The sequence below is a fragment of the Zingiber officinale genome, chromosome 6B, assembly GCF_018446385.1.
Source record: "Zingiber officinale cultivar Zhangliang chromosome 6B, Zo_v1.1, whole genome shotgun sequence".
In the NCBI taxonomy this organism is placed as follows: domain Eukaryota; kingdom Viridiplantae; phylum Streptophyta; class Magnoliopsida; order Zingiberales; family Zingiberaceae; genus Zingiber; species Zingiber officinale.
In genome coordinates, this window is record NC_055996.1 from 71,050,227 (window position 1) to 71,064,849 (window position 14,623).

Here is a 14,623-nt window from a genome sequence, read left to right on the forward strand (position 1 = left end):
TGTTTCTTGCATACCTTGGAGCTTGGTGGTGGTGGCCGGACCTCTACATCTCTTGTAGAATTGGTGGTGGTCGAATTTAGCTTGGAGAAGAAGGGGCTTGGTGGTTCTCGTCTCGGAAGATTGTTGCCCACACAACGTCCGAGATTAGAAGAGAAATACGGTAGAAGATCAAGAGGTTATTTGCTTACAAAGAAAGGTATACTAGTAATTATTTTCCGCATCATACTAGTTTTTCTTTGTATGAATTCCAAACACAAGAGGCATATGATTCTAGAGTTTCGGATTTGTTTCAAAGTTGTGTTTTTTTTTGTTTTTCGGATTTGTGATTTGATTGTTCTTTTCGGTTAAACCTAATGTTATTATAGGAAATTAAATATTGAATTTCTATTAAAGGCTTTGTCGAGGCAGTGGTGGATGATCTCATACCCAAGAAGGTCTAGTGTCTCGCCATGTTTGACCTGGGAGTCGATTTTAGAGATAAATATTTAGTCAACTATATAATATAGGTGGATTTGGATCAATAGTGTTAAGTTCCGCTTGCGATCCAAATCTAAACCATTAAGAACAGATAAGTTAAATTTGGAATCAATAATGTTAAGTTCCGTTTACAATTCCTAATTTAATTTCTAAAGAACACAATAGGTTGTTTAGGAAAGGTTCGACACTTGTACAAAAATTTTGTACAGTGAAACCGGTACGATCTTCCTAGGACCAACCAACAAATAGAAAGGCAAACACGTGGCGCTCAATCATCGGGAGTCATTAATGAGGCTTAATTAAAAGGTATGTCTACGTGTTTGGCCATAATGATCGAAGATTTGCACGGTCTGTGAGAAATCTGGATGACGTCAAGGCGTTTAACGGAGAGGCATTGGGAAAGGAGAAAATTCACCAAGTGTTGTCACTCATTGTCCCGACCAGGCACAGATAATGAACTTGCACATTGTCGAATAGCCGGGGCATCATCTACTAAGAGAGGCATGATCCGAGCGACAACTATGGACCCAAATTGATGAAACACAACTGAACGATGAATATGTAGGGTCCGATCAGAACTTGGGGAATGCATGTAGGGTCCGATCGATTGCGTAAGACACCGAAGACACTACTTATCTAGTCAGTCGGACTTGCAGTTTCCTTCGACTATACCTGAGGGGGAGGCTTGTGATACGGCGATAGACGAAGGCCCACCTAGCGCGAAGTCAACTGCCAATGTGGAGGTCAAAGTCAAGGTGGTCAACGCTTAGATGGTAAAGGGTCAAATGGAGGACTATTGCAATAATCAGTCGGGTTAGTGGGGGCCAGACAGACATGAGACATGTCTGAGCAGACTACCCGTCCAGCTCAGGGATGATATATAAATAGCCGAGGCTCAGTACAGAGTAGTAGGATGTCAAAGAAAACCAGATAGCTTGTCCGAATAGAGGAGGAGTGTATGTTACTACACAATCACCGCACGGGAGGGCAACTAAGGTCAACAGAACGGAGGAGTTCCAGCCAAGCGACTACCCTGCTCGGCCAAGCAGCGAGACCTGGATATAGATAGACACTACAAGAATATATGCTTTTAATGACATTTGAAAGTGTCATCATATACTACTTATACCGACACTTTTGATATAGTGACATTAAGTAAAAAATATCCTCTATAGTGATGTCGTCTAAAGCCTTATGACATTTCCTAGTGTCATTATAGCATAAAAATAATCACACAACTAATGTCATGAATAATTGTTATAGTGACAAAAAAGTGTCACTATAAGATTTGTAATGATACTCATACATGCCTTGTTATTATAATAATGATGATGAATTTATATGTCCTTTAAAATCATTTATTATGACAACTATAAGTGTCTTGTATTTTATTTATAGTGACAATAAAAAATGTCACTAATGATAGTTTATAAGGTTAATTTAAAATGCCTCATTAAGTAATTTATAGTGACATTTACAAATATCATCTATACTAGTCTATAAGGACATTAAAATTTATTATTAATAGTTATTTATGATGACTTTTTGAAATGTCACCATATGAGTTTTACAATGACATTTTTATGTACATGATTTGATGATTTGATGTTCTATTGTGACATAAAAAAAATATCATATATTATGAAATACGTCTTCCATTTTCAATATTTTCATGATATAATATTCACACATATCAAATTAACATAAATACAAATAAAAATTTTAAAATAGAAATTAAAGTGTTAATCAATAATTGTCATTAATTTTACAATTATTAATGTGCTACAAACTTGTCACCTCAAAAAAAAATTAAATCTTGTGAAGCAAAATATAACCAAACATCTTCATTCTTTAACAAAGTTTTGTGGTGCATCTTCATTCTTCAACTATCACATATTCTCAAGTCCTTTTCTGTATTCCTTTGTTCGTCTCGATAAGAACATCCAATCTTTATCCATCACAATTCCAATAAAAAGATCTACTAAAACTAGTTCAACAAAAAAATAAGATTCAATCAAAAACTCAATTACCAATATAGAAATTGAAAATTTTATTTATGAACAACTCAAAAACACTGAATATTTCATAAACTGTAAACATGTGATCAAATAGATTTAGTCACTATGATAAACATGATAAGTCAATAAGATAAAATGATTTCAATGTGTCTACATATGTATGTTTAGTTATAATTCTGGAAACATAGAAAAATCCATTATCCTTCCTACAAGCTAATTTTAATTTTAAAAAGTCATGACATGACAGTAAAGAATATTTTTATACTTATTATTAAAGAGCAAAGTCTAATAAAATATAGAAACAAAATGTACCAAAGATACATGATTTACTCTGTAGTTTGAAGGTTATGTCTAAGGGTATTGTAGTATATGTGTTCATCTTAATATGGCTGGTGCAAGCATTGTTACATTCAGGAAAGTTAAGATGCACCTAGATGAGATAGGATAAGCACCAAAAAAATCATGCCTCAACTAATTACAAAGGATTACCAAAGAAATCATGCACCTAAGTTCATCTTAATATGATTGATATTATGAAGATGTAGTTAATTAAATAAATTACAAAATAATCAAGAACGTTGTTATTCATCTTAATATGCACCAAAGTTCATCTTAATATCATCGTTGTTCATCTTAACAAGGAAAGCCGAGAGAGGAAGAGACTGGAATCTACCTTAAAACTTCCTTCAGACCGAAACAAAATCAAGAACGTATCAAAGCAAGAAAAATATATCGCGTAGAAATTACAACAAGAAATCACATAGTGCACAGAAATCAACAAAATTGACCTTAACAAAATTACAACCTCTTTACCACCTGAAATCACATAAATCAACAAGAAATCAATTGTAAATCTTCAAAAAAAAACAAAAAAACAAAAAAAGATCGCGCAGAAACTTACAACCTAGGGCTTCGAATCACTAAACGATGGAAGATAAAAGAATAAGGACCTCAGTGGGACAGATGGCGTTGGTGGCAGACGACAAGGCAGATGGTGCTGGTGGCAGACGGCGGGGCAGATGGCGTTGGTGGCACATGGCGTCGGTGGTAGAATGGGAGAGTGTCGGGCAGGGGCAACGAGAATCACTGGAGGGAGAAAAGAAAATTTAGGGATTTCATGTGGTGTGTGATTTTTATGGAGGGAGTGAGGAAAAAAATTGGACAGGTTTGGAAAATTAAAGATTTTTTTAGTGGCATTAAATAAAAATGTCATAATAACATACCTAATTAGATTTTTTATTTAATTATTTTTTTATTTTTAATCATTATATGTATAAATGAATGACACTTTTTAATAAATGTCATTAACAATGTGTCAGAAAAACCATTTATTCTTGTAGTGAGAGCGGAGGAGTACCGGCCGAGCGGCTATCCCGCTCGGCCAAGCAACAGGATCACCGCAATCTCTCTTGACATCCTTTTGGGGATAATGTTGTTGACATGAGACATGATCGACAGACGGATCGTACGACGAAAGCTAGACTGTATCATTAGGGATATGAAGGCTCTGTTAAGGTATCATGTCAGAGGTACTTTTTTGACAGATCGTTTTATAAGATGTATTGGAGAACGCACTCATGCCTCAAGAAGCATACACGTTGCCCATCTTGGCTCTATATAGAGGAGGTCCATCACCAGCGGAAGTACGCTTTATCTACTATTTGTGCATAGTTCTACAGTTGCTCTACTTTTCTCTACACTCTGGTGACTAACTTTAGCATCGGAGGGCTAATGTCGAAGATCCCTTCCCTGACTTGACATTGATATTACTTGTTTTGCAGAGCGGAACGAGGTCTATATCCAATAAACGAAGTCACCACATTTCTAACTTTCCACCTTCCCACTTTCGGACAGGAGCAATTCTTATTTGAGAGCATCTCCAAAAAGAACAGACGATCCTTAAAAAATCTCAAGAAAAATCATGTAAACCTTCAACCTTGCTCATGTTGTAAACATTTCTAGCCGAGAACATCCCTGCAACAAGGTATGCTACAAGAGCATCCCGACTAGGAATGTCCTCAACTTGCCGCACCTGGTCCACAAAAACACCCCAAACCGAGAATATCTTTGTTAAGCGAACCTCTACGACTTATAAATCTGGCCTTTACTGACGGTTGCAACTTCAACATAAGGTTGCTACTATCACGAACAAAGCCAACCACAACAGATGTGACTTGGTGTGACTTTCCTGGGGCGTCAAATGTACAACATCAACGCCACACTTCTGTTAAACGATGCGGCTTATAGACCCGTCAAATGTACAACATCAACGCCACACTTCTGTTAAACGATGCGGCTTATAGACCCATGCTTTTAATAGACAACAGGCCGATATAACCCCATACGTGTAGGCTCACACTTTTGATAGCCCGCATGCGAACACGACAGCCCACATGGACAAGGGCGGAAAGAGGTTAATGTCTAGTCTACGTAGGCTTTAGCCGGGGTTACTTTTATTTATTTTTATATGTAAATATTCATCCGATCAACTCTAAAGACTAGGTTTGGTAGGATATAATTTTCATTGTAATATAATCAAAATTATATTATAAGATTGATTATTTTATTGATAACCGTGAACAGAATACGATCAAACAATAATCGAGATCCTCTGGACTGCAACCCTTGATCCGCTCTTGGACCAAGGGTTGTTGATAGGTGGGATCTCATGGACCCCACCTGCATGAATTTCCATATACAAATAGAGTCCATGAATTTCCACCTATCCACCTATGAATGAAATGATCCATCTTTTGGACCGCACTTTACGATCCAGAAGATCCGATCTTGTCAAACAGTGGAACAATGTTGATCAACCGGCATCACCCTAGCTCCTTCCAAATTCTAATCATAATGAGGTTGAAGACGAAGTAGAGTAGTCAACTCTAACTCCTCTAGTCTGGAAGAATCGTTGTTGAAGGCTAAGACAATAAAGAATCATCATAAGTATATGCGTACAGTGAAATCGGCATCACAAGCTTCTCTCATAAGACTGGATGAGGATGAAAACCTATTTAGTCTTTCGTAGAGATCTCTATGTCGAATGGACTAGACCACCTATGTATCAGAAACTATCACAAGTATCACTCCAACTAAGTAATTGATCGAGCCAAGTAAAGCACAAGACTCAATCCTATCGAAGAATCATGTTCATTGATTTAGCTGGCAGGGGAGCTCAAAATTGGAGGGTTGACGTAGGGGCCACTGAGCCACCCTCGGGCGATGATGCGGTGCGCGGTCTCCGTCATGTGGATCCCGTCCCAGCTCACATGGGCCGAGATGTCGGAGCACACGGTCGAGCCATTTTGGTCGCACTTGGCTTCCAGATTGAAGTTGTATTTACTCATTCCGGGAGCTCCACAGCAGGTCCTCAGGGCTCCAGCTTTAAATCCTGTTCAGTTCCAAACAGAGTCAAGGCAGCTTGTGCTAGTCACAAAATAAAATTATATAAAATAAAATGCATTATAAATCTTTTTAACAAATAGAGGAGAGAGGTAGAGGGGAAGGTTCCAGAACCCACCGTATTTGAGAGGATTGGTGACAAAATCGAAGATCTGGGCGTAGAAATCAGCGTAACGGATCGAGACGGCCGGGTACTTCTTCCCGAGCTGGTCGAGCTGCCGCCGGAGATCGGCGTTGTGGTACCAAGCCAGGGCATTGAACTTCCTCAGGCAACCAGTCCGGGGGCCGTACTCTGCCGGATCGGAGGAGTCGGAGAGCGTGAGGTAGAGGGGGAAGCAGCCGACTGGCAGCACAGAAGGCACGATGAGATCCACCGCGCCGAGGCCGATCAATCTCTGTCCGTCAATAATAAACTTCAGTTTTCACAGTCTGGAAATTTCGATATCGACGCATTTCAGCTATGAAAAAAGAAAGAGAAACGGATTTTGATTACTTCGATGCCGTCGGCGACAACTCGCGTGACATGGGGCACGAAGGAGGTCACTTTAGTGATCGACCATCCGCCGAAGAGGCCGGTGTTGTAGTCGTTACCTCCGAACTCGCCGACGACCAGAAGCGATTTGCTCAAGAAATCCTTGCAATCTGCAAAAGGAATCTTACAGGAATGAGGAAGACAGTTCGATCGTCGCTGGGGAGAGAGATAGCGCGAGTGGCGAGACCTTGGGGCGAGCCGCAAATGGAAGGGAGCAACTTCTGGAACTGATCGATCTGCTCGTGGATGGAGGCATTCACATGGAGCCCATGGCTGAGGCCGCGCTGGTGGAAGAAGTCGAAGGGCAAGGCCGGGGCGGCAATGAAGGCGAAGTTTGCGCCGCGGTGGAAGTTCGTGTTGTTGGCGGTGCTGGGCGGCAGGTGCGGCAGTCCGATCCCTTCGGCTAGTGGAAGCAGATCGAGAAGGGAGAGCCATCAGAAAGAGGGGAAAGGGTAAAAAAAAAAATAAAAAGGGGGATGGGTTGGGGATTCACCATGAAATCAATGACGAGGCGACCGTCGGAGCAGCGGCCGGTATGGTGGCCGAAGTAGGTCATGCCGTAGGGGAGGCCTGCGAGGACGACGTTTCCGGTGTCAGAGAGGGAGTCACCGAAGTTGAAGAGGGCGTTGTAGTGCTGAGCGGAGGCAGGATGGGAGGGGAAGAAGCAGAGGAGGAAGAGGAAGAGGAAGAAGAACGGCTTCCCCATCGCTGCCGCTGCCTTCTCTTGCTTCTGATTTTCCAAATATCCCTAAACACCTTTTAAAATTTTATTTGTGCACTATAATACAAAATTTTAAAGGACATTTTTAAAAATTTAAAAATTGTTAAATAATAAATGTGAAGATGGAATTGGCCTAACCATGGAGACTTTTTTTTTTGGCTCCACGTGCTGAGATTGTTTTTTTATGAATTTATTATGTGTGGGTGTGTTTTAACTTTTAATTACCAAGACTTGAGTTAAAACGAAAAACAGCACGGTTAGATATAGGGGTGTAATTAGATCGACTCGGATTCTATAAATTTAATAGTACAATTATTATTTTTTTATTTAAAAATTAATTTATGAATTTATTAACGAATATATTCAGAAACTAAGTCGAGTATTATAAAATTTGAGATTGATTTACTTATTTTAATGAATTTCCTTAAACGAAGTTTTATCGAATGAATAATTTATAAGTGATTTGATTTATTTATATCCTTAGTTAAATAACTGGACTAAAAACAAATATATTTATCACATTAATTTATAAAAATAAAATAAAATATCGTTGGCATAACACTTCAATCATATACAATAATACGCTAAGAAATTTGACATCCATTGGATATCTAGATAATAGTCTGGATATCTTATCATTACATTATAATCCCGGGGGTTATTTATTATATGAGTGTCAATAAAATGAATTCGGTCTCATGATTCTACCTAAATTAATCTTAAAAAAAATCAGATTCGAATTAGATGCTTTTAAATTCGAATCGGAGGGTTTGTAATTGAATTTAGATTGATCCGGTTGAATTTCAAATTGATATTTTAGTGGATTTTGAGTGTTAAATAAAATTTTATTTTAAAAATTAAGATGTTTTTGTGTATATGAATATTAATGTTAATATGATAATGAGTATTTACATAAAAATAAAAAAAATTATAGAAAAATTAGTCGAAAAAATTTATTTTTAATCAAATTATTCGGGTTGAATTTGGGTTGATCAAGTTTGGATTTAAGGATTTCAGATTATATTAAGTTCAATTTAGGATTGGATTAAGAATTTTTATAAATTTATTTTCCACATAATTCAATCCACCTGACTTGACATCCCTAAAAGGTGAGCAATTATTTGCACTTCTAAATTTACCAAACTCGTCATTTCAAAGGTTAGATATCTAAATTAACAAAAAAAAAAAATACAAATAAACTTATATCCCTAGAGATAGTACCATGGTAAGAGGTAGAATGGTTTCCATATAATTAGGATTCAAAATTCAAAATTTGAACTACTCCTGATATTGAGATTGGGTCGTTCACCAAGATTATCATTCTCGGATTCACATTGTGTAGAAAAAAGATGATTCACTAGCCCTCAATCCGTCTCTAAATTAATACGGAGAAGATAAATTACGGATAACTACTAACCATTAATGCAGATGACAAGACATGAAAGAAGACATATTCAAACACACTAAATTTCAATATCAAAATTTTATACAATAATATCTTATATCTAACCACCACACATCATTGAGAGGGGTCAGATTCACCTTGATAGTGGATTAAGTCGATGACTTCAAAATTTAATGGTTCGAAACGTTCAATATCTACATTACCCATAAAAAAATACAAGTAAACTAGTCAATTGTGGCCTAACTCAATTGACTCTCGAGTCACAATTGGCTGTTCGAATCTGATGGAAGCCAGCCTCGCATGGACAGGGCAGACTTCAAACTTATCATGTTTACACGCATAGTATCGATAATAGAAACAAATATAATTCGAATTCTTATTTTTTTTAAAAAAAAATGAGTTTGGTCAAAGAATTAATTCGAATTCTTAAATTTTAAAATTATGAAATATATTTAAAATTTTAATCCGATTTATTCCTAATCGGATCCCGGTTCACCTCGATCGACTATTTATACTGGCCCTCGATCGCCAACCCTTCCTCCGTACACTCGCATCACCTCGCCGTTCCACCGCCGCGGCTGACGGAGATTCCTTTACCGTTGAGTTCTTTCTCGCTAGCTTTCGACCTCCGCTCGGTGGCGTTCTGCGTCTGTCCCGCTCGCACACGAACGATTTCGTTGCAGGTAATTCCATTTTTCTCTGGGGGTTTATTCGTCGAGAAAGTTTAAGGTAGGTCTTTGGCCAATTGTTCGTGTCATCGAACGAAAGAATGCCGGAATTTTTTCCACTTTCTGTCTTCAGTTCTGTGGTTCTTACGTTTGTTTCGGGTGGGGACGAATAGGAAACGAAGGTGTTTGCTCTTTTTTCTGTCTCAAGAATGATGGCATTGGGAAAGGAACCTTTTTCCATGGGGTTTGTGAATTCTTATTGTATATGAATTTCCTAATTAATTCCGTGCTTATTTTTTTGTTAATCTTCTGCCTCTGGTCGGACTCGAGGGAATTGTTGATGTTTTTAGTTGTTAAGATAAAATTAGGGGAAAAGATCTTTCGTTCCGTGTGTTTTCTTCGATCAGATCTCCCTTTCTTCTTCTCAACTCCTTTTTCTTAATATAGATCGCATAAGGGTGGAGTGTTGTTATTGTCTGCCTTATTTCTTCGGTTTGGTGTCTCCCGTTTGAATGTTTTATTCCTAAACACTGAAAATGACAAAGGAGTCCCGCAAAAGCTAGTTTATTTCTTTGTTTTATTGGAATTTCTACGAGATCTCACGTATCTTTTTCCTCACAGGATACAAATTGATATTTCAGGAGTTGTCATCAATCTGGCCGCCCCTGGGGTTCCATGCCCTTGCACCTCGAGGAAGGTGTGGGATCTAAAGAATGCTCAGTTGCCTCCCCGTTGCATTGAGGTTTCCATTCTTCTTGTTTGGCCTTTCCATTGCATGGTGAAAGGATCTCCTCTTGACAACGGCTAACTCCTGCAACGGTAGAGACCCCTTCATGCAGTAAGGTGTTTGTTGATCGCTAGAGATTTTGGTAGCTGATTTCTCACTGAAAAATCGCAACTTGTCAGGATTTCACTATAGATTGCATTACTCAGATCAATTACTGTCCTTGAAGATGGCAATAACTAGTTGTTTCTCAGCACTTTTTGCTAGAAAGAACTCCAAGGTAAGAACCAATCGTTCTGGATTTTGTTCTTAGTGCCTTTTTTGACATGATTCTGTTCTCAAGTATTTGTTTAATATTCTGCAGGAAAAGAAAAGATCCAAAATTGCCTATAAGTGTGGAGATTTAAGAGTTAACCCTGAAGAACAAGTTCATCAACTTGTCCAGAATTCTGTAGTAGGAATTGCTTTTGCTGAACCCAATCATGCTGATCAACTGGCCCATAGTTCTGTGGAGGTAGCAAATATCAGAGAGTCTATGCTGCTGTTGACAACTCAGGGCAAGAGCCCTGTGGAGAATGCACAAACCAAAATGGGTGATACAAAAAATCTCAAATTTGAGCAAACTGAACCTGGTGCTGAAGCAGCTTATGAGGGAGGTGATGAGCACGAGGATAGTTTATCTCTGAGGAAAGATTTCTCTGACTTTGATCTTCAAGCATTAGAGGTAGACAAGCCTGAACTCAATTTAGGAAGTGTCAACGAAGAGCTGAATATTGATGGTTCAGATAGCAGTTTGCTTAAAGACACTGCTTCTGAAATGATTACCTACAATGGTCATGTTAGTGATCCTGGCATTGGACGAACAGAAATATTGCGTGGGTCTCTGTGTCTTAAACGTTCATGCTCCTACATTGAGACAAAGAGATTTGCTGGATCCCCTACCACGACCCACTTTTCAGATGCTGTTCTCAACATGTGTGAGACTGTTGGCAGTGAAGCAACAAATGCTATCCCTGGAAGTCCAAAATCAGTAATGACATCCTTCAGTGCAGATAGGGCAATTCTAAAGAAGAGCTATTCATCCCAGGTGCTCCCGTCGAGGAGTGCAAAACTTTGGTCGAGTCTTTTTCTGTTGAGCCATAATAATTTCCACAACCCTAGGATGACAGCATCACAGAGGATTTCCATCAATGATACCTCTAAAATTGGTGGTGGCTATTGTTCCGATGTACTTGAGTCAAGGTCATGTTTTGAAATGGATAACAAGCCAAAAATGAAGCTATCAGAAATTACAACTGCAGATGGCTTATGGTCTCAGAATCGTTGGACTGCTTTTCATTCAGAGTGTTCTACCTTGGATAGAGTTGATGCTTGGGTTCAGAGTCTGGGAGATGGTTCATCGTATCCAATAGACAGCTATCAGAATGATGAACCAGCAGAAGAGGCAACCTCATATACAAATATTCTTGAGGTTGAAGAAATCTCAGGAAAGAAACAAACTCAAACCAGCAGGCCAACAGTAAAGGATATAATGGAGGGCAGCTACATCTTCCAACCATCGTGTTCCTTTCCCCATATGGCTCACATTTCTGGTCTGAGTTTGAAAACTATTCCAGTAATTGCAGCCTTCAGTAGTCTTCGATCAGTTAACTTATCTGGCAATATGATAGGTATGAACAAACAACTCCATCTCAAACTGTTAAATTATAGATCTTATGTGTTCTGATATAGAACATTTGTTAGACATTCATATATTGATCTATTTCCTATTTCTGCAGCCCACATTCCCTCAGGAAGCCTCCCAAAGAATCTCCTTACACTTGACTTGTCCAAGAACAAAATTACAACAATTGAGGGACTCAAAGAGCTTATAAGGCTGCGGGTTCTTAATCTCAGCTACAACAGAATCTCACGGATCGGTCATGGTAAGCAATATGAAGTCTTGCCTTTTAAATTATTAGACTCAATTCCTCCATTTTAATGCTAAAAATAGTGCTAGAGAATTTATCACTTGGTATTATGCTGACTAAATTTAAATTACTTTCCACTACTTTGATTATGTTGATCGCCAGTTGTTAGATGCATTCTTAAAATCTCAGCTTTCCCTTTTTGTTATTGTGGTAGGTTTTCTTAAATGTGGGATTTAGGTTTAGGAGAATTTGAACATTGGCTAGTGCAAGAAACAATCGTGGTTCTTTCAAGGAGAATGCCCATTAGTTGTAGTGTAAAGTGATTACGCCCACGCCAGACACCTCTCATAGCACGTCCTACGTTATATAAAGGGAGGTAAATCACAGAGTCAGCTTATAACCGACCACCCAAGTGGCTAGAGTATGGGAGAGATTTTTTTTCGAGGGCATACGCTCGCCAGGAATTGATCCCTTAAGGAGAATGTCCATTAGTGATTGAAGCCATTATGGTAATGAATGCTCATTGATTCGTCACAATGACGTCCATCAAAAGACAATGATGCTTTTGTTCTTCTACTCAGATTCACTTATTCAGATAGCTTCTTGGGGAGTAAAATTATACTCTAATAAATTTGAAACTTGAATTACTGATTTATGTTTAATAAAACCTAGATTTATAGTGTCAAACTTGTTATCTTCTCGTATAATTATGGTTCTTCAATTATTTCAACTACTTTTTAGTCGTGTACATTTATGATTTAACTAGGATAGGAATATAATCCAATGTCTAAATTTCAGGATTTCCAAATGACACACTGGTAAAAGAGCTCTATTTAGCTGGGAATAAGATCAGCTACATTGAGGGTCTCCACCGACTTCTGAAGCTAAAAGTTCTGGACTTGAGCTTCAACAAGATAACCACAGCAAAGGCCTTGGCTCAACTTGTTGCTAATGACAGCTCTCTCTTGGCTCTCAACCTGATTGGTAATCCAGTTCTGAGCAATTTTGGTGAAGAAAGGCTTCGTAAAACCATTTGCAGCATCCTACCTAAGATAGCCTACCTGAATAAGAATCCCATTGATCCTCGGAAGGGACGGGAGGTGACCTTGCACACACTTGGGAGCAATGCCCGGGTCTCGCGGAAACAATTGACATCTCGAGTGAGCCAGAGCTCTGGAAGAGAAAGGAACACCTACAGGAGAGCAAGCAGCAGCCACGGAGAGAGGAGCAGAATGGACAGATCAAAGGGCAGGCATCAACAGTCTGTCACTTCAAGGAAATAAGATGGCGATTCAATTTCAGTAATAAATTAGAAAACATTGTACTTCTTTCAGTCAAATTTGGAAACTTACTACATTGTAGTTAGTTCACGGGCTGAGACAGTTGATAGAATTAAAATACCTTTTGGTAGTTTTGTTGCCTTCAAGTTGAAGAACGAGAATTGCTTCTTCAGAATAAGAGATACAGAGCAAGAGTTTACATTTCGCCTTTATGAGAAAAATAAAATAACATGGAAAACTTTTGATATATATATACACATTTTTTTTTCACCTTTTAAACTTTACTTTTCACTTTCCATCTTCATAGTGATGCATATCAAATGAAAAAAAAAGGCATATTAAAAGAAAATAATTAGTAATAATAAAATAAGATAAAATTTATTTAAATATAGATGATAATATATTAAGAGATAGAGTTCAATAGCGTAAAAAGATACATATAACTGATTTCACTTTGTGGAATAAAATTTGATTGTTGTTATTATTGTATCTTTTTAGTAATGCAAAATATGAATTAGGTACTAAGCTACATCTTATATGAAAAGGTTATTTGTCGTAGTCGCAACTCAAACTTTTGCTCATTAATGTAAGTCTATCATTTAGATACCAAACAGATACCAAACGATGTCTACGCCTTAAGGCTCTTTTCAAATTAAATTAGGTTGAAATTAAATTAGGTACAGAACAACTCTCTTAGTGATTCAGGTGAGGATGAAAATGAATAATTTATGTCTAATGTTTCTAATTAATTTGGTTTATTCATTATTCTAAATTTTTTATTAGTTGTTTTTAATTATGGAATTTTATTATTGTGAGATAACGTCTTAATGTATTAAATAATTGTTATTTTGATATATCCATGCATTATTTATCAATTACTTGTCTAATGAAAATTTCTAAATCTCCTAGACTTGTAATTACTCATAATTAATTGAAAATATATATTTTTTATATATTTAAATGTTTTCTAAATAAATTCAAAACTAATAATTAACTAATATTTGGAATTTAAATTTTGATGAAAATCAATATTAAATTTATATAATACATAAACTTATAACAATTTATTGATTTTAACTTATTTTTTATATAGTATAATATGAAACTATATTTTACTATTTAATTAAGAGTTTGAACCCTTTAATAATTAATTTTGGTGAAGTCTAAAATATAATTATTATTTTTTTCACACTAAAAATAATTTTAAGACTTATTAGTAATTTTTTCTGATTGTTTTTTATAAAAAAATATGCACTTCTTTAGTCCCACATTTTAAGACTGGAGCCTTTCTCAGCCTTTTGACTAAAATCAATTGTATTATCTATTCTTATCAATTTAATGTCTAATATAAAAAATTAAATTAATTTTTTATGAGATAAAGAAAGTAACAAAAGATAATTATATTCATTCCAGACGCTGCTCACAGTCCATTGATTAACCTTAATTCACTTAATTTTTTTTTCGCTATCAACTATACAATCAACCT

At 37.1% G+C, this 14,623-nt stretch overlaps 2 protein-coding genes across 2 annotated transcripts; one reads left to right on the forward strand and one right to left on the reverse strand.

Moving 5' to 3' along the window:
• Positions 1-5,409: 5,409 nt before the first annotated feature.
• Positions 5,410-7,198, reverse strand: LOC121991107 (GDSL esterase/lipase At1g28600-like). Its single transcript, XM_042545130.1, has 5 exons — positions 6,923-7,198; positions 6,617-6,830; positions 6,391-6,539; positions 6,016-6,292; positions 5,410-5,886 (listed from the first exon to the last, which is right to left on the reverse strand). Exons 1-5 carry the CDS (start codon positions 7,133-7,135, stop codon positions 5,654-5,656), a joined length of 1,086 nt encoding a protein of 361 aa, XP_042401064.1. The 5' UTR covers positions 7,136-7,198; the 3' UTR covers positions 5,410-5,653.
• A 1,905-nt stretch (positions 7,199-9,103) lies between these two features.
• Positions 9,104-13,311, forward strand: LOC121992643. Its single transcript, XM_042547144.1, has 6 exons — positions 9,104-9,238; positions 9,845-10,042; positions 10,130-10,227; positions 10,312-11,617; positions 11,726-11,872; positions 12,656-13,311. The coding sequence occupies exons 3-6, from the start codon at positions 10,177-10,179 to the stop codon at positions 13,138-13,140; spliced, it is 1,989 nt and encodes a 662-aa protein (XP_042403078.1). The 5' UTR covers positions 9,104-9,238; positions 9,845-10,042; positions 10,130-10,176; the 3' UTR covers positions 13,141-13,311.
• Positions 13,312-14,623: the final 1,312 nt, after the last annotated feature.

What these genes read in the sequence shown, in the direction of transcription:
- LOC121992643 (XM_042547144.1), top strand. Translation starts at nt 10,177, where the DNA reads ATGGCAATAACTAGTTGTTTCTCAGCACTTTTTGCTAGAAAGAACTCC. An exon ending in TTGCTAGAAAGAACTCCAAG is followed by an intron (nt 10,228 to 10,311) that starts GTAAGAACCAAT and finishes AATATTCTGCAG; the next exon opens with GAAAAGAAAAGATCCAAAAT. An exon ending in CTTATCTGGCAATATGATAG is followed by an intron (nt 11,618 to 11,725) that starts GTATGAACAAAC and finishes CTATTTCTGCAG; the next exon opens with CCCACATTCCCTCAGGAAGC.
- LOC121991107 (XM_042545130.1), bottom strand. Translation starts at nt 7,135, where the DNA reads ATGGGGAAGCCGTTCTTCTTCCTCTTCCTCTTCCTCCTCTGCTTCTTC. An exon ending in CATTTGCGGCTCGCCCCAAG is followed by an intron (nt 6,540 to 6,616) that starts GTCTCGCCACTC and finishes TTCCTTTTGCAG; the next exon opens with ATTGCAAGGATTTCTTGAGC. An exon ending in CACCAATCCTCTCAAATACG is followed by an intron (nt 5,887 to 6,015) that starts GTGGGTTCTGGA and finishes GGAACTGAACAG; the next exon opens with GATTTAAAGCTGGAGCCCTG.